General features: G+C 47.0%; 1 protein-coding gene across 6 annotated transcripts in view; it reads left to right on the plus strand.

The window, feature by feature from the left end:
* LOC110538844 (tubulin-specific chaperone D-like) overlaps positions 1–12,048 on the plus strand; it is a 133,987-nt gene extending 121,939 nt beyond the window's left edge. Inside the window, exons 33-39 of one of the 6 annotated variants that reach the window (XM_036939481.1) lie at positions 1,116–1,237; positions 3,706–3,783; positions 4,315–4,404; positions 4,666–4,753; positions 8,424–8,533; positions 11,178–11,262; positions 11,745–12,048. In XM_036939481.1, the coding sequence (XP_036795376.1) occupies positions 1,116–1,237; positions 3,706–3,783; positions 4,315–4,404; positions 4,666–4,753; positions 8,424–8,533; positions 11,178–11,262; positions 11,745–11,759 (588 nt within the window). In that variant the 3' untranslated portion in view covers positions 11,760–12,048. Of the gene's footprint in view, positions 1–1,115; positions 1,238–2,857; positions 3,309–3,331; positions 3,417–3,705; positions 3,784–4,314; positions 4,405–4,665; positions 4,754–7,680; positions 8,391–8,423; positions 8,534–11,177; positions 11,263–11,744 lie in introns of those variants that run through there. The other 5 variants (XM_036939482.1, XM_036939483.1, XM_036939484.1 and 2 more) reach the window with 5 other exon arrangements.
* Positions 12,049–21,505: the final 9,457 nt, after the last annotated feature.

The following is a 21,505-nucleotide window of genomic DNA, read 5'->3' on the forward strand; positions in this document are numbered from 1 at the left end:
AGGAACACAAGCTACACCCTCAATAAGATCTGCTAAATGGTATTTGTATGTGGTATTTCTCTGTCTCTGACTCTTGCTATAATCTGGCTGGACTGTGGAGACGCACAGACACTTCTGAGGTAGCCAGAACTGTGTCCCTAGGCTGATCTGGAGTTGGTTCTCACACACAAGAGTCCAAAGTGATGAAGCATCCTGTTGGATCCTGGAGACTTTCTCATCGTCCTCGTCTCCTGTACCGCCGTTTCACATTCGTGTTGCGATATTTCATAAACCATCTCTTGTGAGACTCCCCTCCCCCCTCTCCCACTGCTTAGTCCAACTCCTCTCTCCTCTCACACCCCCTGAAAGACCAGCATGTCGTCACTACAGACATTTGTAACTGCCAATGTATAGAAGACAGAAGTCCTCTCTTCTCCAGCGGGTGTTGATGCTGTGTTGATGCTGTTGATGCTGTGTTGATGCTGTTGATGCTGTGTTGTTGCTATGAGAACGATGAGCCAGTTGTCACCAGCCTTCAGTGTGTCACTCAGTTTCAACCTGTCATCACTATGGGAAGGAAGTGATGCCAGGATATCAGAGTGTGCGTCCCAAAATAGAACCCTCTCCCCTATGGGCCCTGGTCAAAAGTAGTGCACTATGTAGGAAATAGAGTGTAATTTGGTACGCAGACAGAGAGATGAGCTGTTTAGACTTAATGTTGCTCAATGTGTCTTCTCACACGGTCCAGACTTACACCATGTTAAACAGAGTGGTAATATCCTATATTATAGTTTTACTGTTCTGGTCTGGATCTCAGAGTTTCTACTGATCTGTTACAGTCCTCTGTGTCTGATGTTAATTACACACTGATGTCTGTCTATCAGTCCTCTGTCTGATGTTAACTACACTGATGTCTATCAGTCCTCTGTCTGATGTTAACTACACTGATGTCTATCTATCAGTCCTCTGGGTCTGTTAACTACACACTGATTTATATCTCTACATCTCTCTCTCTCCCTCCCTCCTTGTCTCTCTACATCCATCTCTCTCTCTCCCTCCCTCCTTGTCTCTACATCTCCCTCCCTCCCTCCTCCCCCCCCCCCTCCCTCCCTCCCTCCTTGTGTCTCCGTCTCCAGGTGCGTTTCTCCTCCCAGTCTCTGTTTGACCACCTGATGCTGATTCAGCAGGATGCAGCAGCGCTGGGACAGTTTAGTGAGACACTGCTGCATGTCTTCAGAGACAACCTGAGAAATGACAGGTACACACACACACACACACACACACTGCTGCATGTCTTCAGAGACAACCTGAGAAATGACAGGTACACACACACCACACACACCACACTCACACACACCTTTGTATCCATGCTTACACACACTCTTTTCTCTACTTTCAGTTTTACAGTCACGTGGGGAGATTTAAATTTATAGTTAAAAAATATATGTTTATTACACTGTCCCTCTAGTGTCTCAATCTCAATGAAACTAACCTGGTAAACTACAGAGGAAATCAAACTAACCTGGTAAACTACAGAGGAAATCAAACTAACCTGGTAAACTACAGAGGAAATCAAACTAACCTGGTAAACTACAGAGGAAATCAAACTAACCTGGTAAACTACAGAGATAATCAAACTAACCTGGTAAACTACAGAGGAAATCAAACTAACCTGGTAAACTACAGAGAGAATCAAACTAACCTGGTAAACTACAGAGGAAATCAAACTAACCTGGTAAACTACAGAGGGAATCAAACTAACCTGGTAAACTACAGAGGGAATCAAACTAACCTGGTAAACTACAGAGGAAATCAAACTAACCTGGTAAACTACAGAGAGAATCAAACGAACCTGGTAAACTACAGAGGGAATCAAACTAACCTGGTAAACTACAGAGGAAATCAAACTAACCTGGTAAACTACAGAGGAAATCAAACTAACCTGGTAAACTACAGAGGGAATCAAACTAACCTGGTAAACTACAGAGGGAATCAAACTAACCTGGTAAACTACAGAGGAAATCAAACTAACCTGGTAAACTACAGAGGAAATCAAACTAACCTGGTAACTACAGAGGAAATCAAACGAGTGGTAAACTACAGAGGAAATCAAACTAACCTGGTAAACTACAGAGGGAATCAAACTAACCTGGTAACCACAGAGGAAATCAAACTAGTGGTAAACTACAGAGGAAATGAAACTAACCTGGTAACTACAGAGGAAATCAAACTAACCTGGTAAACTACAGAGGAAATCAAACTAACCTGGTAAACTACAGAGGAAATCAAACTAACCTGGTAAACTACAGAGGAAATCAAACTAGTGGTAAACTACAGAGGGAATCAAACTAACCTGGTAAACTACAGAGGAAATCAAACTAACCTGGTAACTACAGAGGAAATCAAACTAACCTGGTAACTACAGAGGAAATCAAACTAGTGGTAAACTACAGAGGGAATCAAACTAACCTGGTAACCACAGAGGGAATCAAACTAACCTGGTAACTACAGAGGAAATCAAACTAACCTGGTAAACTACAGAGGGAATCAAACTAACCTGGTAAACTACAGAGGGAATCAACCTAACCTGGTAAACTACAGAGGGAATCAAACTAACCTGGTAACTACAGAGGGAATCAAACTAACCTGGTAAACTACAGAGGGAATCAAACTAACCTGGTAAACTACAGAGGGAATCAAACTAACCTGGTAAACTACAGAGGAAATCAAACTAACCTGGTAAACTACAGAGGAAATCAAACTAACCTGGTAAACTGTGTGTCCTGTGTCTCTGTGTAGGGTGTCTCTCCCCTTCCTGAAGATGCTGGACCAGATGCTGGCTAGAGCCTGTGTGTAATGTGTCTGTGTCTCTGTGTAGGGTGTCTATCCCCTTCCTGGAGATGCTGGACCAGATGCTGGCTAGAGCCTGTGTGTAATGTGTGTGTATCTCTGTGTAGGGTGTCTATCCCCTTCCTGAAGATGCTGGACCAGATGCTGGCTAGAGCCTGTGTGTAATGTGTCTGTGTCTCTGTGTAGGGTGTCTATCCCCTTCCTGAAGATGCTGGACCAGATGCTGGCTGGAGCCTGTGTGTAATGTGTGTGTATCTCTGTGTAGGGTGTCTATCCCCTTCCTGAAGATGCTGGACCAGATGCTGGCTAGAGCCTGTGTGTAATGTGTCTGTGTCTCTGTGTAGGGTGTCTATCCCCTTCCTCTAGATGCTGGACCAGATGCTGGCTAGAGCCTGTGTGTAATGTGTGTGTGTCTCTGTGTAGGGTGTCTATCCCCTTCCTGAAGATGCTGGACCAGATGCTGGCTAGAGCCTGTGTGTAATGTGTGTGTGTCTCTGTGTAGGGTGTCTATCCCCTTCCTGAAGATGCTGGATCAGATGCTGGCTAGAGCCTGTGTGTGTGTCTCTGTGTAGGGTGTCTATCCCCTTCCTGAAGATGCTGGACCAGATGCTGGCTAGAGCCTGTGTGTAATGTGTCTGTGTCTCTGTGTAGGGTGTCTATCCCCTTCCTGAAGATGCTGGCTAGAGCCTGTGTGTAATGTGTCTGTGTCTCTGTGTAGGGTGTCTATCCCCTTCCTGAAGATGCTGGACCAGATGCTGGCTAGAGCCTGTGTGTAATGTGTGTGTGTCTCTGTGTAGGGTGTCTATCCCCTTCCTGAAGATGCTGGACCAGATGCTGGCTAGAGCCTGTGTGTAAAGTGTCTGTATCTCTGTGTAGGGTGTCTATCCCCTTCCTGAAGATGCTGGACCAGATGCTGGCTAGAGCCTGTTTTGACACCTTCACTACAGACCAGGAGTGAGTGGTGTTCATGTTATAGACTGTTCTACTGATGCCTGTTAGGTAGGACTCAGTACTACTTCCTTATCTGTCAGAAACAGCAGAAACAGGACATATAGAAGAGTTATAGTGTTGTGTATGTAGAATACATGAAGATATGTAATATAGTGGCTGATTGAATGAATAGAAGCTACGCTAATCTGTTATTTGCTCTCTCTGCTCATCTCTCTCTCCTCTGTCTCTCTGTTTCTCTCTTTTCTTCTCTGCTCTCTCTTTCTTTTGCCTCTATCCTCTATTCTCTCTCTTTTTCTCTCTCTTCTCTGCTCTCTCTTTCTTTTGCCTCTATCCTCTATTCTCTCTCTCTTTTTCTCTCTCTTCTCTGCTCTCTTTCTCTCGCCTCTATCCTCTATTCTCGCTCTCTTTTTCTCTCTCTTCTCTGCTCTCTTTCTCTTGCCTCTATTCTCTCTCTCTCTCTCTCTCTCTCTCTCTCTCTCTCTCTCTCTCTGCTCTCCTCTCTCTCTCTCTCTCTCTCTCTCTCTCTCTGTGTAGTCATCAGTTCTGTGTGGACTTGTTGTCTCTCTGTAAGGAAGAGATTAAGAAGTCCAAGGACACTCAGAAGCTACGGTCCGCCATCGCTGTGTGAGTGGGGTTTCTTTTAACACACACACACACACACACACACACACACACACACACACACACACTCCAAATACATGTCCATTGCATCTCACCTCTGTTACAGTGTTAAAACATTTAGTCACAACACACAACCTGATATACACACTCGTTGCTCTTTCCCCCGAACCCTACTCTCTCACCCCCTCACCCGAACCCTACTCTCTCTCACCCGAACCCTACTCTCTCTCCCCCTCACCCTCACCCTACTCTCTCCTCCTGTAGGTTCTGTGGTCTGATCCAGTTCCAGGGAGAGGTCCGTAAGAAGGTTCTGTTCCAGCTGCTGCTGCTCCTCTGTCACCCCTTCCCTGTGGTGAGTTAGCTCTCTCTCTCTCTGCATCTCTGTCTCTCTCTGCATCTCTCATCTCTGTCTCTCTCTCATCTGTATCTCATCTGTCTCTCTCTCTGCCTCTCTCTCATCTGTGTCTCTCTCTGCCTCTCTGTCTCTCTCTCTGCCTCTCTCTCATCTGTGTCTCTCATCTGTGTCTCTCTCTGTCTCTCTCTCTGCCTCTCTCTCATCTGTGTCTCTCTCTCTCTCTTTCTGCCTCTCTCATCTGTGTCTCTCTCTGTCTCTCTCTCTGCCTCTCTCTCATCTGTGTCTCTCTCTCTCTCTTTCTGCCTCTCTCATCTGTCTCTCTCTCTGCCTCTCTCATCTGTGTCTCTCTCTGCATCTCTTATCTCTGCCCCTCTCTCATCTCTCATCTCTCTCATCTGTCTCTCTCTCTGTCTCTCTCTGCCTCTCTCATCTGTCTCTCTCTCTGTCTCTCTCTGTCTCTCATCTGTCTCTCATCTGTCTCTCATCTGTCTCTCTCTCTCTCTCTCTGCCTCTCTCTCATCTGTCTCTCTCTCTGCCTCCCTGTCTCTCTCTCTGCCTCCCTGTCTCTCTCTGCCTCTCTGTCTCTCTCTCTGCCTCTCTCTCATCTGTCTCTCATCTGTCTCTCTCTCTGCCTCTCTCTCATCTGTCTCTCATCTGTCTCTCTCTCTGCCTCTCTCTCATCTCTCTCTCAATTTCAATGTATGGTGGTTTTATTGTCATGGGAAACATATGTTAACATTGCCAAAGCAAGTGAAATAAATCATAGACAAAAGTGAAATAAACAATAAAAACTGAACAGTAAACATTACAGTCACAAGTTCCAAAGGAATAGAGACATTTCAGACGTCTTTATACAGGGTTGTAATGATGTGCAAACAGTTCAAGGACAAAGACTGGTGGACCTTTTCTTGTGGCAACAGGTCACACATCATGCTGCTGTGATGTCACACTGTGGTGTTCCACCCAGTAGATCACTTCCTTTTAGGTGGTTGTAGAATTTAGCGGGTATCGGCCTAATTCTGCTCTGCATGCATTATTTGGTGTTCTACGTTGTACACTGGGGATATTTTTGCAGAATTCTGCGTGCAGAGTCTCAATTTGGTATTTGTCCCATTTGGTGAATTCTTGGTTGGTGAGCGGATCCCAGACTTCACAACCATAAAGGCCAATGGCCTCTATGACTGATTCAAGTATTTTTAGCCAGATCCTAATTGGTATGTCGAATTTTATGTTCCTTTTGATGGCATAGAATGCCCTTCTTGCCTTGTCTCTCAGCTCGTTCACAGCTTTGTGGAAGTTACCTGTGATGCTGATGTTTAGGCCAAGGTATGTATAGTTTTTCATGTGTTCTAGGGCAACTTTGTCTAGATGGAATTTGTATTTGTCGTCCTGGTGACTGGACCTTTTTTGGAACACCATTATTTTGGTCTTACTGAGATTTACTGTCAGGGCCCAGGTCTGACAGAATCTGTGCATAAGATCTAGGTGCTGCTGTAGGCTTTCCTTGGTTGGTGACAGATCTAGGTGCTGCTGTAGGCCCTCCTTGGTTGGTGACAGATCTAGGTGCTGCTGTAGGCTTTCCTTGGTTGGTGACAGATCTAGGTGCTGCTGTAGGCCCTCCTTGGTTGGTGACAGATCTAGGTGCTGCTGTAGGCCCTCCTTGGTTGGTGACAGATCTAGGTGCTGCTGTAGGCCCTCCTTGGTTGGTGACAGATCTAGGTGCTGCTGTAGGCCCTCCTTGGTTGGTGACAGATCTAGGTGCTGCTGTAGGCCCTCCTTGGTTGGTGACAGATCTAGGTGCTGCTGTAGGCTTTCCTTGGTTGGTGACAGATCTAGGTGCTGCTGTAGGCCCTCCTTGGTTGGTGACAGATCTAGGTGCTGCTGTAGGCCCTCCTTGGTTGGTGACAGATCTAGGTGCTGCTGTAGGCCCTCCTTGGTTGGTGACAGATCTAGGTGCTGCTGTAGGCCCTCCTTGGTTGGTGACAGATCTAGGTGCTGCTGTAGGCTTTCCTTGGTTGGTGACAGATCTAGGTGCTGCTGTAGGCCCTCCTTGGTTGGTGACAGATCTAGGTGCTGCTGTAGGCTTTCCTTGGTTGGTGACAGATCTAGGTGCTGCTGTAGGCCCTCCTTGGTTGGTGACAGATCTAGGTGCTGCTGTAGGCTTTCCTTGGTTGGTGACAGATCTAGGTGCTGCTGTAGGCCCTCCTTGGTTGGTGACAGATCTAGGTGCTGCTGTAGGCCCTCCTTGGTTGGTGACAGATCTAGGTGCTGCTGTAGGCTTTCCTTGGTTGGTGACAGATCTAGGTGCTGCTGTAGGCCCTCCTTGGTTGGTGACAGATCTAGGTGCTGCTGTAGGCCCTCCTTGGTTGGTGACAGATCTAGGTGCTGCTGTAGGCCCTCCTTGGTTGGTGACAGATCTAGGTGCTGCTGTAGGCCCTCCTTGGTTGGGAACAGATCTAGGTGCTGCTGTAGGCCCTCCTTGGATAGGGACAGATCTAGGTGCTGCTGTAGGCCCTCCTTGGATGGGGACAGAAGCACCAGATGATCAGCAAACAGACATTTAACTTCAGATTCTAGTAGCTTGAGGCCGGGTGCTGCAGACTGTTCTAGTGCCCTCGCCAATTCACTGATATATATGTTGAAGAGGGTGGGGCTTAAGCTGCATCCCTGTCTCACCCCCCGACCCTGTGAAAGGAAATGTGTTGGTGTGTTTTGCCAAAGTGAAGGCATAGACTCAGGTTTTATGGGTCTCTGTTTTTGGTTGGACAGGTTTCTCAATTTCTTTCATAGGTTTTTGCTTTCTTCATCAAACCATTCATCATTGTTGTTCATTTTCTTAGGTTGTCTGCTTGATATGTTTAGATTTGATAGGGAAGCTGAGAGGTCAAATAAACTGTTTGGGTTTTCTCTCTTACTCTTTACAGATCAGGAAGACCACAGCCAGCCAGGTGTAATCTCTCTTACTCTTTACAGATCAGGAAGACCACAGCCAGCCAGGTGTAATCTCTCTTACTCTTTACAGATCAGGAAGACCACAGCCAGTCAGGTGTAATCTCTCTTACTCTTTACAGATCAGGAAGACCACAGCCAGCCAGGTGTAATCTCTCTTACTCTTTACAGATCAGGAAGACCACAGCTAGTCAGGTGTAATCTCTCTTACTCTTTACAGATCAGGAAGACCACAGCCAGCCAGGTGTAATCTCTCTTACTCTTTACAGATCAGGAAGACCACAGCCAGCCAGGTGTAATCTCTCTTACTCTTTACAGATCAGGAAGACCACAGCCAGCCAGGTGTAATCTCTCTTACTCTTTACAGATCAGGAAGACCACAGCCAGCCAGGTGTAATCTCTCTTACTCTTTACAGATCAGGAAGACCACAGCCAGCCAGGTGTAATCTCTCTTACTCTTTACAGATCAGGAAGACCACAGCCAGCCAGGTGTAATCTGTCTTTCTCTTTACAGATCAGGAAGACCACAGCCAGCCAGGTGAAATCTCTCTTACTCTTTACAGATCAGGAAGACCACAGCCAGCCAGGTGTAATCTCTCTTACTCTTTACAGATCAGGAAGACCACAGCCAGCCAGGTGTAATCTCTCTTTCTTTCTCTTTACAGATCAGGAAGACCACAGCCAGCCAGGTGTAATCTCTCTTTCTTTCTCTTTACAGATCAGGAAGACCACAGCCAGCCAGGTGTACGAGATGCTGCTGACCTACGACGATGTCATCGACCCTGACGTGATGGATGATGTCATGACGTCGCTGAGTGACACCAACTGGTCAGTGGAATCAGGAGACAGGAACTCAATTAGTCCATAGCGCTGCGTTATGATTCTCCCCCCTTCCCCAGGTGTGCGTGCACACCCCCGGTCACTAAGTTAACATGGTGTAAGCTCCCCCTCCATCCTACACCCCCGGTCACTAAGTTAACATGGTGTAAGCTCCCCCTCTATCCTACACCCCCGGTCACTAAGTTAACATGGTGTAAGCCCCCCCCCCCCCTATCCTACACCCCCGGTCACTAAGTTAACATGGTGTAAGCCCCCCCCCTATCCTACACCCCCGGTCACTAAGTTAACATGGTGTAAGCTCCCCCCCTATCCTACACCCCCGGTCACTAAGTTAACATGGTGTAAGCTCCCCCTCTATCCTACACCCCCGGTCACTAAGTTAACATGGTGTAAGCCCCCCCCCCTCTATCCTACACCCCCGGTCACTAAGTTAACATGGTGTAAGCCCCCCTCTATCCTACACCCCCGGTCACTAAGTTAACATGGTGTAAGCTCCCCCTCTATCCTACACCCCCGGTCACTAAGTTAACATGGTGTAAGCCCCCCCCCTATCCTACACCCCCGGTCACTAAGTTAACATGGTGTAAGCCCCCCTCTATCCTACACCCCCGGTCACTAAGTTAAAATGGTGTAAGCCCCCCCTCTATCCTACACCCCCGGTCACTAAGTTAACATGGTGTAAGCCCCCCCCCCCTATCCTATGCTTTTAAATCCCAGAGAGGGAATGTACAAATGCACACTTTAGGAAACGTGGAGAATTGGGATGCAGACTTTGTAACAGGTGTTTGGGTGCAGGGTTTTAAGGACAGACCCTGGAACAGGTCTTTGAGTGCAGGGTTTTAAGGACAGACCCTGGAACAGGTGCAGGGTTTTAAGGACAGACCCTGGAACAGGTTTTTGAGTGCAGGGTTTTAAGGACAGACCCTGGAACAGGTCTTTGAGTGCAGGGTTTTAAGTACAGACCCTGGAACAGGTGCAGGGTTTTAAGGACAGACCCTGGAACAGGTGCAGGGTTTTAAAGACAGACCCTGGAACAGGTCTTTGAATGCAGGGTTTTAAGGACAGACCCTGGAACAGGTCTTTGAGTGCAGGGTTTTAAGGACAGACCCTGGAACAGGTGCAGGGTTTTAAGGACAGACCCTGGAACAGGTCTTTGAGTGCAGGGTTTTAAGGACAGACCCTGGAACAGGTGCAGGGTTTTAAGGACAGACCCTGGAACAGGTCTTTGAGTGCAGGGTTTTAAGGACAGACCCTGGAACAGGTGCAGGGTTTTAAGGACAGACCCTGGAACATGTGCAGGGTTTTAAGGACAGACCCTGGAACAGGTGCAGGGTTTTAAGGACAGACCCTGGAACAGGTGCAGGGTTTTGAGGACAGACCCTGGAACAGGTGCAGGGTTTTAAGGACAGACCCTGGAACAGGTGCAGGGTTTTAAGGACAGACCCTGGAACAGGTGCAGGGTTTTGAGGACAGACCCTGGAACAGGTGCAGGGTTTTAAGAACAGACCCTGGAACAGGTGCAGGGTTTTAAGGACAGACCCTGGAACAGGTGCAGGGTTTTAAGGACAGACCCTGGAACAGGTGCAGGGTTTTAAGGACAGACCCTGGAACAGGTGCAGGGTTTTAAGGACAGACCCTGGAACAGGTGCAGGGTTTTAAGGACAGACCCTGGAACAGGTGCAGGGTTTTAAGGACAGACCCTGGAACAGGTGCAGGGTTTTAAGGACAGACCCTGGAACAGGTCTTTGGGATGCAGGGTTTTAAGGTCATGAACTAGAAAAGGAAAACCCCTTATTTCGTGGAAAGGGTTTTAACAAGAAAGGAGCAGTGGACAGACCATTTAATCTCCTGCTGGGACTGCTGTTAATGTATTAAACTACTAAAGACCATTTCCAGAGAATGAGGCTGTTCCCTTTTCTACGAACTGCTCATTGGTCACAGTGTTTTCTAGAGGAGTCAGTCCTACTGTAGGGTCGATCCTACTGTAGGGTCGGTCCTACTGTAGGGTCGGTCCTACTGTAGGGTCAGTCTTACTGTAGGGTCGGTCTTACTGTAGGGTCGGTCCTACTGTAGGGTTGGTCCTGCTGTAGGGTCGGCCCTGCTGTAGGGTCGGTCTTACTGTAGGGTTGGTCCTACTGTAGGGTTGGTCCTACTGTAGGGTTGGTCCTACTGTAGGGTCGGTCCTGCTGTAGGGTCGGTCCTACTGTAGGGTCAGTGTTGCTGTAGGGTCAGTCCTGCTGTAGGGTCAGTCCTGCTGTAGGGTCAGTGTTGCTGTAGGGTCAGTGTTGCTGTAGGGTCAGTGTTACTTTAGGTTCAGTCCTGCTGTAGGGTCAGTCCTACTGTAGGGTCAGTCCTGATGTAGGGTCAGTCCTGCTGTAGGGTCAGTCCTGCTGTAAGGTCAGTCCTGCTGTAGGGTCAGTGTTACTTTAGGTTCAGTCCTACTGTAGGGTCAGTCCTGCTGTAGGGTCAGTCCTACTGTAGGGTCAGTCCTGCTGTAGGGTCAGTGTTACTTTAGGGTCAGTCCTGCTGTAGGGTCAGTGTTACTGTAGGGTCAGTCTTACTCTAGGGTCAGTCCTACTGTAGGGTCAGTCTGTCATCTTCACGTTGTCCTCTCTGTATCCTCTGGTTTTAGGGAGGAGGACGTCGCCACGGTGAGGACCCACAGAAACCAGCTCTGTGATTGGCTAGGAGTACAGAAGCCCCAGCTCGTTGCCAAGGTAACCATTTTGAGAACTGCTAATCAAAAAATCGTCGGTTTGTTCTTTTTGCGCGTCGTGTGGATGGATGAATGAATCAATGATGGAATACTTTATTAGTCTGAAGGAATCAGATGTCTGGTCCTTTATGCCGGAAGTCAGGTGCTGCTACAGGTTGCAGAATAACATTCATATCAGGGTTGTGATATAAAGAGGCTTGTCTGTCTGTTAGTGAGGTTGACTGTTCCTCATTAGACCCAGATGCTTGCCTTTCCTCTGCCTGCCAAACCTTGATTCACTTTACTATGGAATTAGTCGAGAACGAGGTCTGCTCCGATAAGAGAGAACCTTTCAAAGATATGACCTTCGACTATTTATCAGAGTAAGGACTTGATTTAGTTTGTCTATGAAAATAAACGACAATATTAGCTACTTTTAGCTCCTTGACACTCAATATTGTACTTATTCTCGTTATTTTTTTAACTCTCTGTTTTGTTCCATAGGGTCCTGTCCAGTAGGCCCGGGGGAAACTATTCTCAGTAGGAACTGAAGAACTGTAGCACAGGATCCTTCAGGATGGCATTCTGTGTGACGCATCACAAAGTACAGCTGCACTTCTAAAAGGTCACAGCCTTCAGTGATGTTCCAAGACCCACACACTTTGCTACAGTACATTCTAATTGGAATGCTAGTATGGTCATGAAATGTATGGTAGTCTGGGTTCATCTGGGATTCGTCTGTCTGTCTGTCTGTCGACTGCAAAAGTAAAAAAAGAACAAAAACAATCTGTCAATAAACAAACAGAAGCTGCATCATGATTTTCCCGTTTCCAATTTATTCACTTTTTTTAGAGAGGAAAAGAGAAACACTGTCATGACAGACTTAAGGAGAGAGAGACCAGGAGAATAGGACGAGGAATGAGAGAGAGAGGAGGGAGAACAAGAATATAGGAGAGAACAAGAATATAGGAAGAGGAATGAAAGAGAGAGGAGAGAGAACAAGAATATAGGATGAGGAATGAAAGAGAGGAGAGAGAACAAGAATATAGGATGAGGAATGAAAGAGAGAGAACAAGAATATAGGATGAGGAATGAAAGAGAGAGGAGAGAGAACAAGAATATAGGATGAGGAATGAAAGAGAGGAGAGAGAACAAGAATATAGGATGAGGAATGAAAGAGAGAGAACAAGAATATAGGATGAGGAATGAAAGAGAGAGAACAAGAATATAGGATGAGGAATGAAAGAGAGAGAACAAGAATATAGGATGAGGAATGAAAGAGAGAGAACAAGAATATAGGATGAGGAATGAAAGAGAGGAGAGAGAACAAGAATATAGGATGAGGAATGAAAGAGAGAACAAGAATATAGGATGAGGAATGAAAGAGAGAGAACAAGAATATAGGATGAGGAATGAAAGAGAGAGAACAAGAATATAGGATGAGGAATGAAAGAGAGAGAACAAGAATATAGGAAGAGGAATGAAAGAGAGAACAAGAATATAGGATGAGGAATGAAAGAGAGAGAACAAGAATATAGGATGAGGAATGAAAGAGAGAGAACAAGAATATAGGAAGAGGAATGAAAGAGAGAACAAGAATATAGGATGAGAAATGAAAGAGAGAGAACAAGAATATAGGATGAGGAATGAAAGAGAGGAGAGAGAACAAGAATATAGGATGAGGAATGAAAGAGAGGAGAGAGAACAAGAATATAGGATGAGGAATGAAAGAGAGAACAAGAATATAGGATGAGGAATGAAAGAGAGAACAAGAATATAGGATGAGGAATGAAAGAGAGAGAACAAGAATATAGGATGAGGAATGAAAGAGAGGAGAGAGAACAAGAATATAGGATGAGGAATGAAAGAGAGGAGAGAGAACAAGAATATAGGATGAGGAATGAAAGAGAGAACAAGAATATAGGATGAGGAGGGAGAGAGAGAGAGGACAAGAATATAGGATGAGGAGGGAGGGAGAGGACAAGAATATAGGATGAGGAGGGAGAGAGAGAGGACAAGAATATAGGATGAGGAGGGAGGGAGAGAGAGGTGATCCTAATAAAAATAAAGTCTTTCAGCAGCCTTGCATTTCTGAGATAGCAGGGTGAGAGGGAATTTGCCCGTCAGCACATTTGATAGTGAGAATCTCTTCTCCCCCCCCCCCCCCCCCCCCCTTCTCTCCCACCCTGTCTCCTCTCCTCTGACATGCTACACATTCCGCAGTAGAGCAGTGATAATACCCCTTAAATACCCATTAAATCTGTACCTTATGTCATCCAATCTGAGCATGGCCAGCTGTAGACATGAGGAGTTTTCCCTCTGCTTATAGTTTCAACTGACAGGGACATGGAGTTTTCCCTCTGCTTATAGTTTCAACTGACAGGGACATGGAGTTTTCCCTCTGCTTATAGTTTCAACTGACAGGGACATGGAGTTTTCCCTCTGCTTATAGTTTCAACTGACAGGGACATGGAGTTTTCCCTCTCCTTATAGTTTCAACTGACAAGGACATGGAGTTTTCCCTCTCCTTATAGTTTCAACTGACAGGGACATGGAGTTTTCCCTCTCCTTATAGTTTCAACCTACAGGGACATGGAGTTTTCCCTCTGCTTATAGTTTCAACTGACAGGGACATGGAGTTTTCCCTCTGCTTATAGTTTCAACTGACAGGGACATGGAGTTTTCCCTCTGCTCATAGTTTCAACTGACAGGGACATGGAGTTTTCCCTCTGTGCTTAACTGACAGGGACATGGAGTTTTCCCTCTCCTTACAGTTTCAACTGACAGGGACATGGAGTTTTCCCTCTGTGCTTAACTGACAGGGACATGGAGTTTTCCCTCTGTGCTTAACTGACAGGGACATTGAAGAGCATGTGCACTACTAGCAAACGCAACAGCAGTTTATTGTTGTGACAGGCTGCTAGTTGTTTTTAACCCAGGTCATCTATCCATGGAAGTTACATCAACAAATCAGGCTCTGTTGTCGTGTGTGAGTCATTTAGAGGAGGGGGGGGGGGGGGAGTGCCTTTGACGTTCATTCAGTCCATAGCTTGTATCTGCTGTGTTTTTGTCATTCAGTATCTAGGTGCTTGTTGTGACAGGCTGCTAGTTGTTTTTAACCCAGGTCATCTATCCATGGAAGTTACATCAACAAATCAGGCTCTGTTGTCGTGTGTGAGTCATTTAGAGGAGGGGGGGGGGGGGGGAGTGCCTTTGACGTTCATTCAGTCCATAGCTTGTATCTGCTGTGTTTTTGTCATTCAGTATCTAGGTGCTTGTTGTGACAGGCTGCTAGTTGTTTTTAACCCAGGTCATCTATCCATGGAAGTTACATCAACAAATCAGGCTCTGTTGTCGTGTGTGAGTCATTTAGAGGAGGGGGGGGGGGGGGAGTGCCTTTGACGTTCATTCAGTCCATAGCTTGTATCTGCTGTGTTTTTGTCATTCAGTATCTAGGTGCTTGTTGTGACAGGCTGCTAGTTGTTTTTAACCCAGGTTATCTATCCATGGAAGTTACATCAACAAATCAGGCTCTGTTGTAGTGTGTGAGTCATTTAGAGGAGGGGGGGGGGGGGGGGGAGTGCCTTTGACGTTCATTCAGTCCATAGCTTGTATCTGCTGTGTTTTTGTCATTCAGTATCTAGGTGCTTGTTGTGACAGGCTGCTAGTTGTTTTTAACCCAGGTCATCTATCCATGGAAGTTACATCAACAAATCAGGCTCTGTTGTCGTGTGTGAGTCATTTAGAGGAGGGGGGGGGGGGGGAGTGCCTTTGACGTTCATTCAGTCCATAGCTTGTATCTGCTGTGTTTTTGTCATTCAGTATCTAGGTGCTTGTTGTGACAGGCTGCTGGTTGTTTTTAACCCAGGTTATCTATCCGTGGAAGTTACATCAACAAATCAGGCTCTGTTGTAGTGTGTGAAAGTCATTTAGAGGAGGGGGGGGGTGAGTGCCTTTGACGTTCATTCAGTCCGTAGCTTGTATCTGCTGTGTTTTTGTCATTCAGTATCTAGGTACTTGTTGTGACAGGCTGCTAGTTGTTGTGTCTTCGAACGCTAGCTGTCCTTGTACGTAGGAAAACAACAAACAGAATGTTTCTTTCATTGTATTTGGGTTTTAGGACATTTTGTCAAAAAATATATACACTGCTCCAAAAAATAAAGGGAACACTAAAATAACATCCTAGATCTGAATGAATGAAATATTATTATTAAATACTGTTTTCTTTACATAGTTGAATGTGCTGACAACAAAATCACACAAAAATTATCAATGGAAATCAAATTTATCAACCCATGGAGGTCTGGATTTGGAGGCACACTCAAAATTAAAGTGGAAAACCACACTACAGGCTGATCCAACTTTGATGTAATGTCCTTAAAACAAGTCAAAATGAGGCTCAGTAGTGTGTGTGTGGCCTCCACGTGCCTGTATGACCTCCCAACAACGCCTGGGCATGCTCCTGATGAGGTGGCGGATGGTCTCCTGAGGGATCTCCTCCCAGACCTGGACTAAAGCATCCACCAACTCCTGGACAGTCTGTGGTGCAATGTGGCGTTGGTGGATGGAGCGAGACATGATGTTCCAGATGTGCTCAATTGGATTCAGGTCTGGGGAACGGGCGGGCCAGTCCATAGCATCAATGCCTTCCTCTTGCAGGAACTGCTGACACACTCCAGCCACATGAGGTCTAGCATTGTCTTGCATTAGGAGGAACCCAGGATCAACCGCACCAGCATATGGTCTCACAAGGGGTCTGAGGATCTCATCTCGGTACCTAATGGCAATCAGGCTACCTCTGGCGAGCACATGGAGGGCTGTGCGGCCCCCCAAAGAAATGCCACCCCACACCATGACTGACCCACCGCCAAACCGGTCATGCTGGAGGATGTTGCAGGCAGCAGAACGTTCTCCACGGCGTCTCCAGACTGTCACGTCTGTCACATGTGCTCAGTGTGAACCTGCTTTCATCTGTGAAGAGCACAGGGCGCCAGTGGCAAATTTGCCAATCTTGGTGTTCTCTGGCAAATGAAAAACGTACTGCACGGTGTTGGGCTGAAAGCACAACCCCCACCTGTGGACGTCGGGCCCTCATACCACCCTCATGGAGTCTGTTTCTGACCGTTTGAGCAGACACATGCACATTTGTAGCCTGCTGGAGGTCATTTTGCAGGGCTCTGGCAGTGCTCCTCCTGCTCCTCCTTGCACAAAGGCGGAGGTAGCGGTCCTGCTGCTGGATTGTTGCCCTCCTACGGCCTCCTCCACGTCTCCTGATGTACTGGCCTGTCTCCTGGTAACGCCTCCATGCTCTGGACACTACGCTGACAGACACAGCAAACCTTCTTGCCACAGCTCGCATTGATGTCCCATCCTGGATGAGCTGCACTACCTGAGCCACTTGTGTGGGTTGTAGACTCCGTCTCATGCTACCACTAGAGTGAAAGCACCACCAGCATTCAAAACATCAGCCAGGAAGCATAGGAACTGAGAAGTGGTCTGTGGTCCCCACCTGCAGAACCCCTCCTTTGTTGGGGGTGTCTTGCTAATTGCATATAATTTCCACCTGTTGTCTATTCCGTTTGCACAACAGCATGTGAAATTTATTTGTCAATCAGTGTTGCTTCCTAAGTGGACAGTTTGATTTCACAGAAGTGTGACTGACTTGGAGTGACATTGTGTTGTTTAAGTGTTCCCTTTATTTTTTTGAGCAGTGTACATATATTTAAAATGATAGTTATACCCACAATTCATCTTATTTCTGTCGCGTGTACAACGTTTTTTGTTTCTTTCAGCCGTGAACACGTCTCCTAGTAGAGGGTTTATTTGAAGCCTCATCTGTTTGAGTTGTCATCAGTAACCAGTGAGTTGTCCAGCCTGCCTCCATTCCTCTCCGTGACCTGTCATCAGTAACCATTAACCAGTGAGCTGTCCAGCCTGCCTCCGTTCCTCTCCGTGACGTGTCATCAGTAACCATTAACCAGTGAGCTGTTTACCCTCAGACAGCCACTAAAGAAGTAGTCATTTTGTCTTTCGTTGTCAGTTTGGGTTCCACGCCTGTTTGCCCTGGTTAATTACGTCCTCTCTGCTTGGCCGGTAGAGGTCAGGGGTTAGACGGGATGACCTGTGACCTTCCTCTGGCCCCTCTGAGTAGTGTGAAGGTGGGGGGGGGGGGGGGTCTATGCTTGGTAGAACGTCAACATCCCAAGCCTTCAGTATAGAATATACCCAGTGGTGAGGATAATGGTCAGCTGTGGGTACAGCTGGGCTGGAAGGCATGTCTGGAAGTCTTCCACCCCTCCACCGTGTGTGTGTGTGTGTGTGTGTGTGTGTGTGTGTGTGTGTGTGTGTGTGTGTGTGTGTGTGTGTGTGTGTGTGTGTGTGTGTGTGTGTGTGTGTGTGTGTGTGTGTGTGTGTGTGTTTTTTTCCTGTGCAGCTCTACTTTCTCTGGGCTCAGCCATTCTCTCCCCAGCTGACTGTTCAGCTGTCACTAGCACTTGTCCTCTGACGAACTGTTGTCACAACACACACACACACTAATGCTCCACAACACACACTAATGCTCCACAACACACTAATGCTCCACAACACACACACACTACTGCCTAAACACCTAATGGTTACACATGGACACAACACCACCCACAGTGGTGTAAAGTACTTAAGTAAAAATACTTTTAAGTACTACTTAAGTCGTTTTTGGGGGAATCTGTACTTTACAATTTATATTTTTGACAACTTTTACTTCACTACATTCCTAAAGAAAAGGATGTACTTTTTACTCCGTACATTTTCCCTGACACCCAAAAGTACTCGTTACATTTTGAATGCTTAGCAGGACAGGAAAATTATCCAATTTATGTATTTATCAACAGAACATCCCTGGTCATCTCTACTGCCTCTGATCTGGCGGACTCACTAAACAGAGAACATCCCTGGTCATCTCTACTGCCTCTGATCTGGAGGACTCACTAAACAGAGAACATCCCTGGTCATCCCTACTGCCTCTGATCTGGCAGACTCACTAAACAGAGAACATCCCTGGTCATCTCTACTACCTCTGATCTGGTGGACTCACTAAACAGAGAACATCCCTGGTCATCCCTACTGCCTCTGATCTGGCGGACTCACTAAACAGAGAACATCCCTGGTCATCTCTACTGCCTCTGATCTGGAGGACTCACTAAACAGAGAACATCCCTGGTCATCCCTACTGCCTCTGATCTGGCAGACTCACTAAACAGAGAACATCCCTGGTCATCTCTACTGCCTCTGATCTGGAGGACTCTCTAAACAGAGAACATCCCTGGTCATCCCTACTGCCTCTGATCTGGAGGACTCACTAAACAGAGAACATCCCTGGTCATCCCTACTGCCTCTGATCTGGAGGACTCTCTAAACAGAGAACATCCCTGGTCATCTCTACTACCTCTGATCTGGTGGACTCACTAAACAGAGAACATCCCTGGTCATCTCTACTGCCTCTGATCTGGCAGACTCACTAAACAGAGAACATCCCTGGTCATCTCTACTACCTCTGATCTAGCGGACTCACTAAACAGAGAACATCCCTGGTCATCTCTACTACCTCTGATCTAGCGGACTCACTAAACAGAGAACATCCCTGGTCATCTCTACTGCCTCTGATCTGGCAGACTCACTAAACAGAGAACATCCCTGGTCATCTCTACTACCTCTGATCTAGCGGACTCACTAAACAGAGAACATCCCTGGTCATCCCTACTGCCTCTGATCTGGCGGACTCACTAAACACAAATGCTTAGTTTGTTAAATATGTTGTGTTGGAGTGAGCCCCTGGCTATCAATAATAAAATTAAAATGGTGTCGTCTGGTTTGCTTAATATAAGGAATACGAAATGATTTATACTTGTTTACTTTTGATACTATATATGTAAAACCAAATACTTTTAGACTTTTACTCAAGTAGTGTTTTACTGGGTGACTTTTACTCAAGTAGTGTTTTACTGGGTGACTTTTACTCAAGTAGTGTTTTACTGGGTGACTTTTACTCAAGTAGTGTTTTACTGGGTGACTTTCACTTTTACCCCTGCCCCCCTCCTCTTCCTACCCCTGCCCCCCCCCCCCTCTTCCTACCCCTGCCCCCCCTCTGTTACACCCCACCTTGTCCTCCTCTTCCTACCCCTGCCCCCCCTCTGTTACACCCCACCTTGTCCTCCTCTTCCTACCCCTGCCCCCCCTCTGTTACACCCCACCTTGTCCTCCTCTTCCTACCCCTGCCCCCCCTCTGTTACACCCCACCTTGTCCTCCGCTTCCTACCCCTGCCCCCCCTCTGTTACACCCCACCTTGTCCTCCTCTTCCTACCCCTGCCCCCCCTCTGTTACACCCCACCTTGTCCTCCTCTTCCTACCCCTGCCCCCCCTCTGTTACACCCCACCTTGTCCTCCTCTTCCTACCCCTGCCCCCCCTCTGTTACACCCCACCTTGTCCTCCTCTTCCTACCCCTGCCCCCCCCCTCTGTTACACCCCACCTTGTCCTCCTCTTCCTACCCCTGCCCCCCCTCTGTTACACCCCACCTTGTCCTCCTCTTCCTACCCCTGCCCCCCCTCTGTTACACCCCACCTTGTCCTCCTCTTCCTACCCCTGCCCCCCCTCTGTTACACCCCACCTTGTCCTCCTCTTCCTACCCCTGCCCCCCCTCTGTTACACCCCACCTTGTCCTCCTCTTCCTACCCCTGCCCCCCCTCTGTTACACCCCACCTTGTCCTCCTCTTCCTACCCCTGCCCCCCCTCTGTTACACCCCACCTTGTCCTCCTCTTCCACCCCTGCCCCCCCTCTGTTTCACCCCATCTTGTTCCTCCTCTTCCACCCCTGTCATCTATATCTCTGTCTGTATTTATATGGTTATATCCAGAATGTGTCTCCTCTCTCTTTCTGAAAGTCGTGACATAGGGTCAGGGGTCGGCGGGGGGGGGGGGGGGGGGGGTCAGTCTGGTTGCTATGACGACGTCCCACGGTGACACAAAGCTCATTGGACTGTGCAAACAGCCGATCCCGATCCAGGGTCTCACCCTGACACTGAGTGAAGGAGTTTGGGGGGGGGGGGGACACGGTGCTCTCCCTTGGTTACGGGGTCTTTAGTTACAGTCAGACAACAGGGTTGTGATTAAAGATAGGATGTATTGAACTCACACACAAAGCATTCAAACCCCATTATGATAATATACAGCTATTGTTATTGTTATTTTGTCACTTTCAGTTCCGTTTCTCCTCCATGTCTTGTCTCAGTCAATGTGACGGTGATGATGAGTATGAGAGAAAGATGCCAAAAACTCAGAGAGAAGAGGAAGAGCGAGATGTGAGAGGAGGGATGAAAACAGCCAGGGGTGGCTGAGCAGGCCAGCTGGAAGGAGTGGGATGAATTTGAAACCAAAGCTCGACCGACACACAGTCCAAAACTCAGAGTGCATGGTTTACACTGTTCATAACCAGGCCACTGAATGACATCTGACGTTTTTCTAGACTGTAAACGTATTAAAGAGAGACTTCTGGTATTTTATTTTTTACATTTGAACCTTTATTTAACCAGGCAAGTCAGTTACGAACAAATTCTTATTTTACAATGACAGCCTACCGGGGAACAGTGGGTTAACTGCCTTGTTCAAGGGCAGAACGACAGATTTTGACCTCGTCAGCTCGGGGATTCGATCCAGCAACCTTTTACTGACTGAGTTCTGTATCTGACTTTTAGACCCGTAGTTTGAATATTCAACGTGTGAATTTCATTTTTTATTTTTTTTAATCGGTGGGTCAACTCTGATTGCCTGTCGCCGTGGAAAAAAAGTAGCGCTTCTTTTTAATACATTTTGTCCTCAAAAGGAGGGTAAACTTAATTTACTTCCATTAACCCTCTACTGAACTGTTCCTATCTGAATGGCAGTGAGGCTGAACTTCAAGACAGACGCACCAGCCAAACCTCACTATAATACACAGACCAACAATACACCAGCCAAACCTCACTATAATACACAGACCAACTATACACCAGCCAAACCTCACTATAATACACAGACCAACAATACACCAGCCAAACCTCACTATAATACACAGACCAACAATACACCAACCAAACCTCACTATAATACACAGACCAACAATACACCAACCAAACCTCACTATAATACACAGACCAACAATACACCAGCCAAACCTCACTATAATACACAGACCAACAATACACCAGCCAAACCTCACTATAATACACAGACCAACAATACACCAGCCA

Source organism: Oncorhynchus mykiss, chromosome 12, assembly GCF_013265735.2.
Source record: "Oncorhynchus mykiss isolate Arlee chromosome 12, USDA_OmykA_1.1, whole genome shotgun sequence".
Taxonomy (NCBI): Eukaryota; Metazoa; Chordata; class Actinopteri; order Salmoniformes; family Salmonidae; genus Oncorhynchus; species Oncorhynchus mykiss.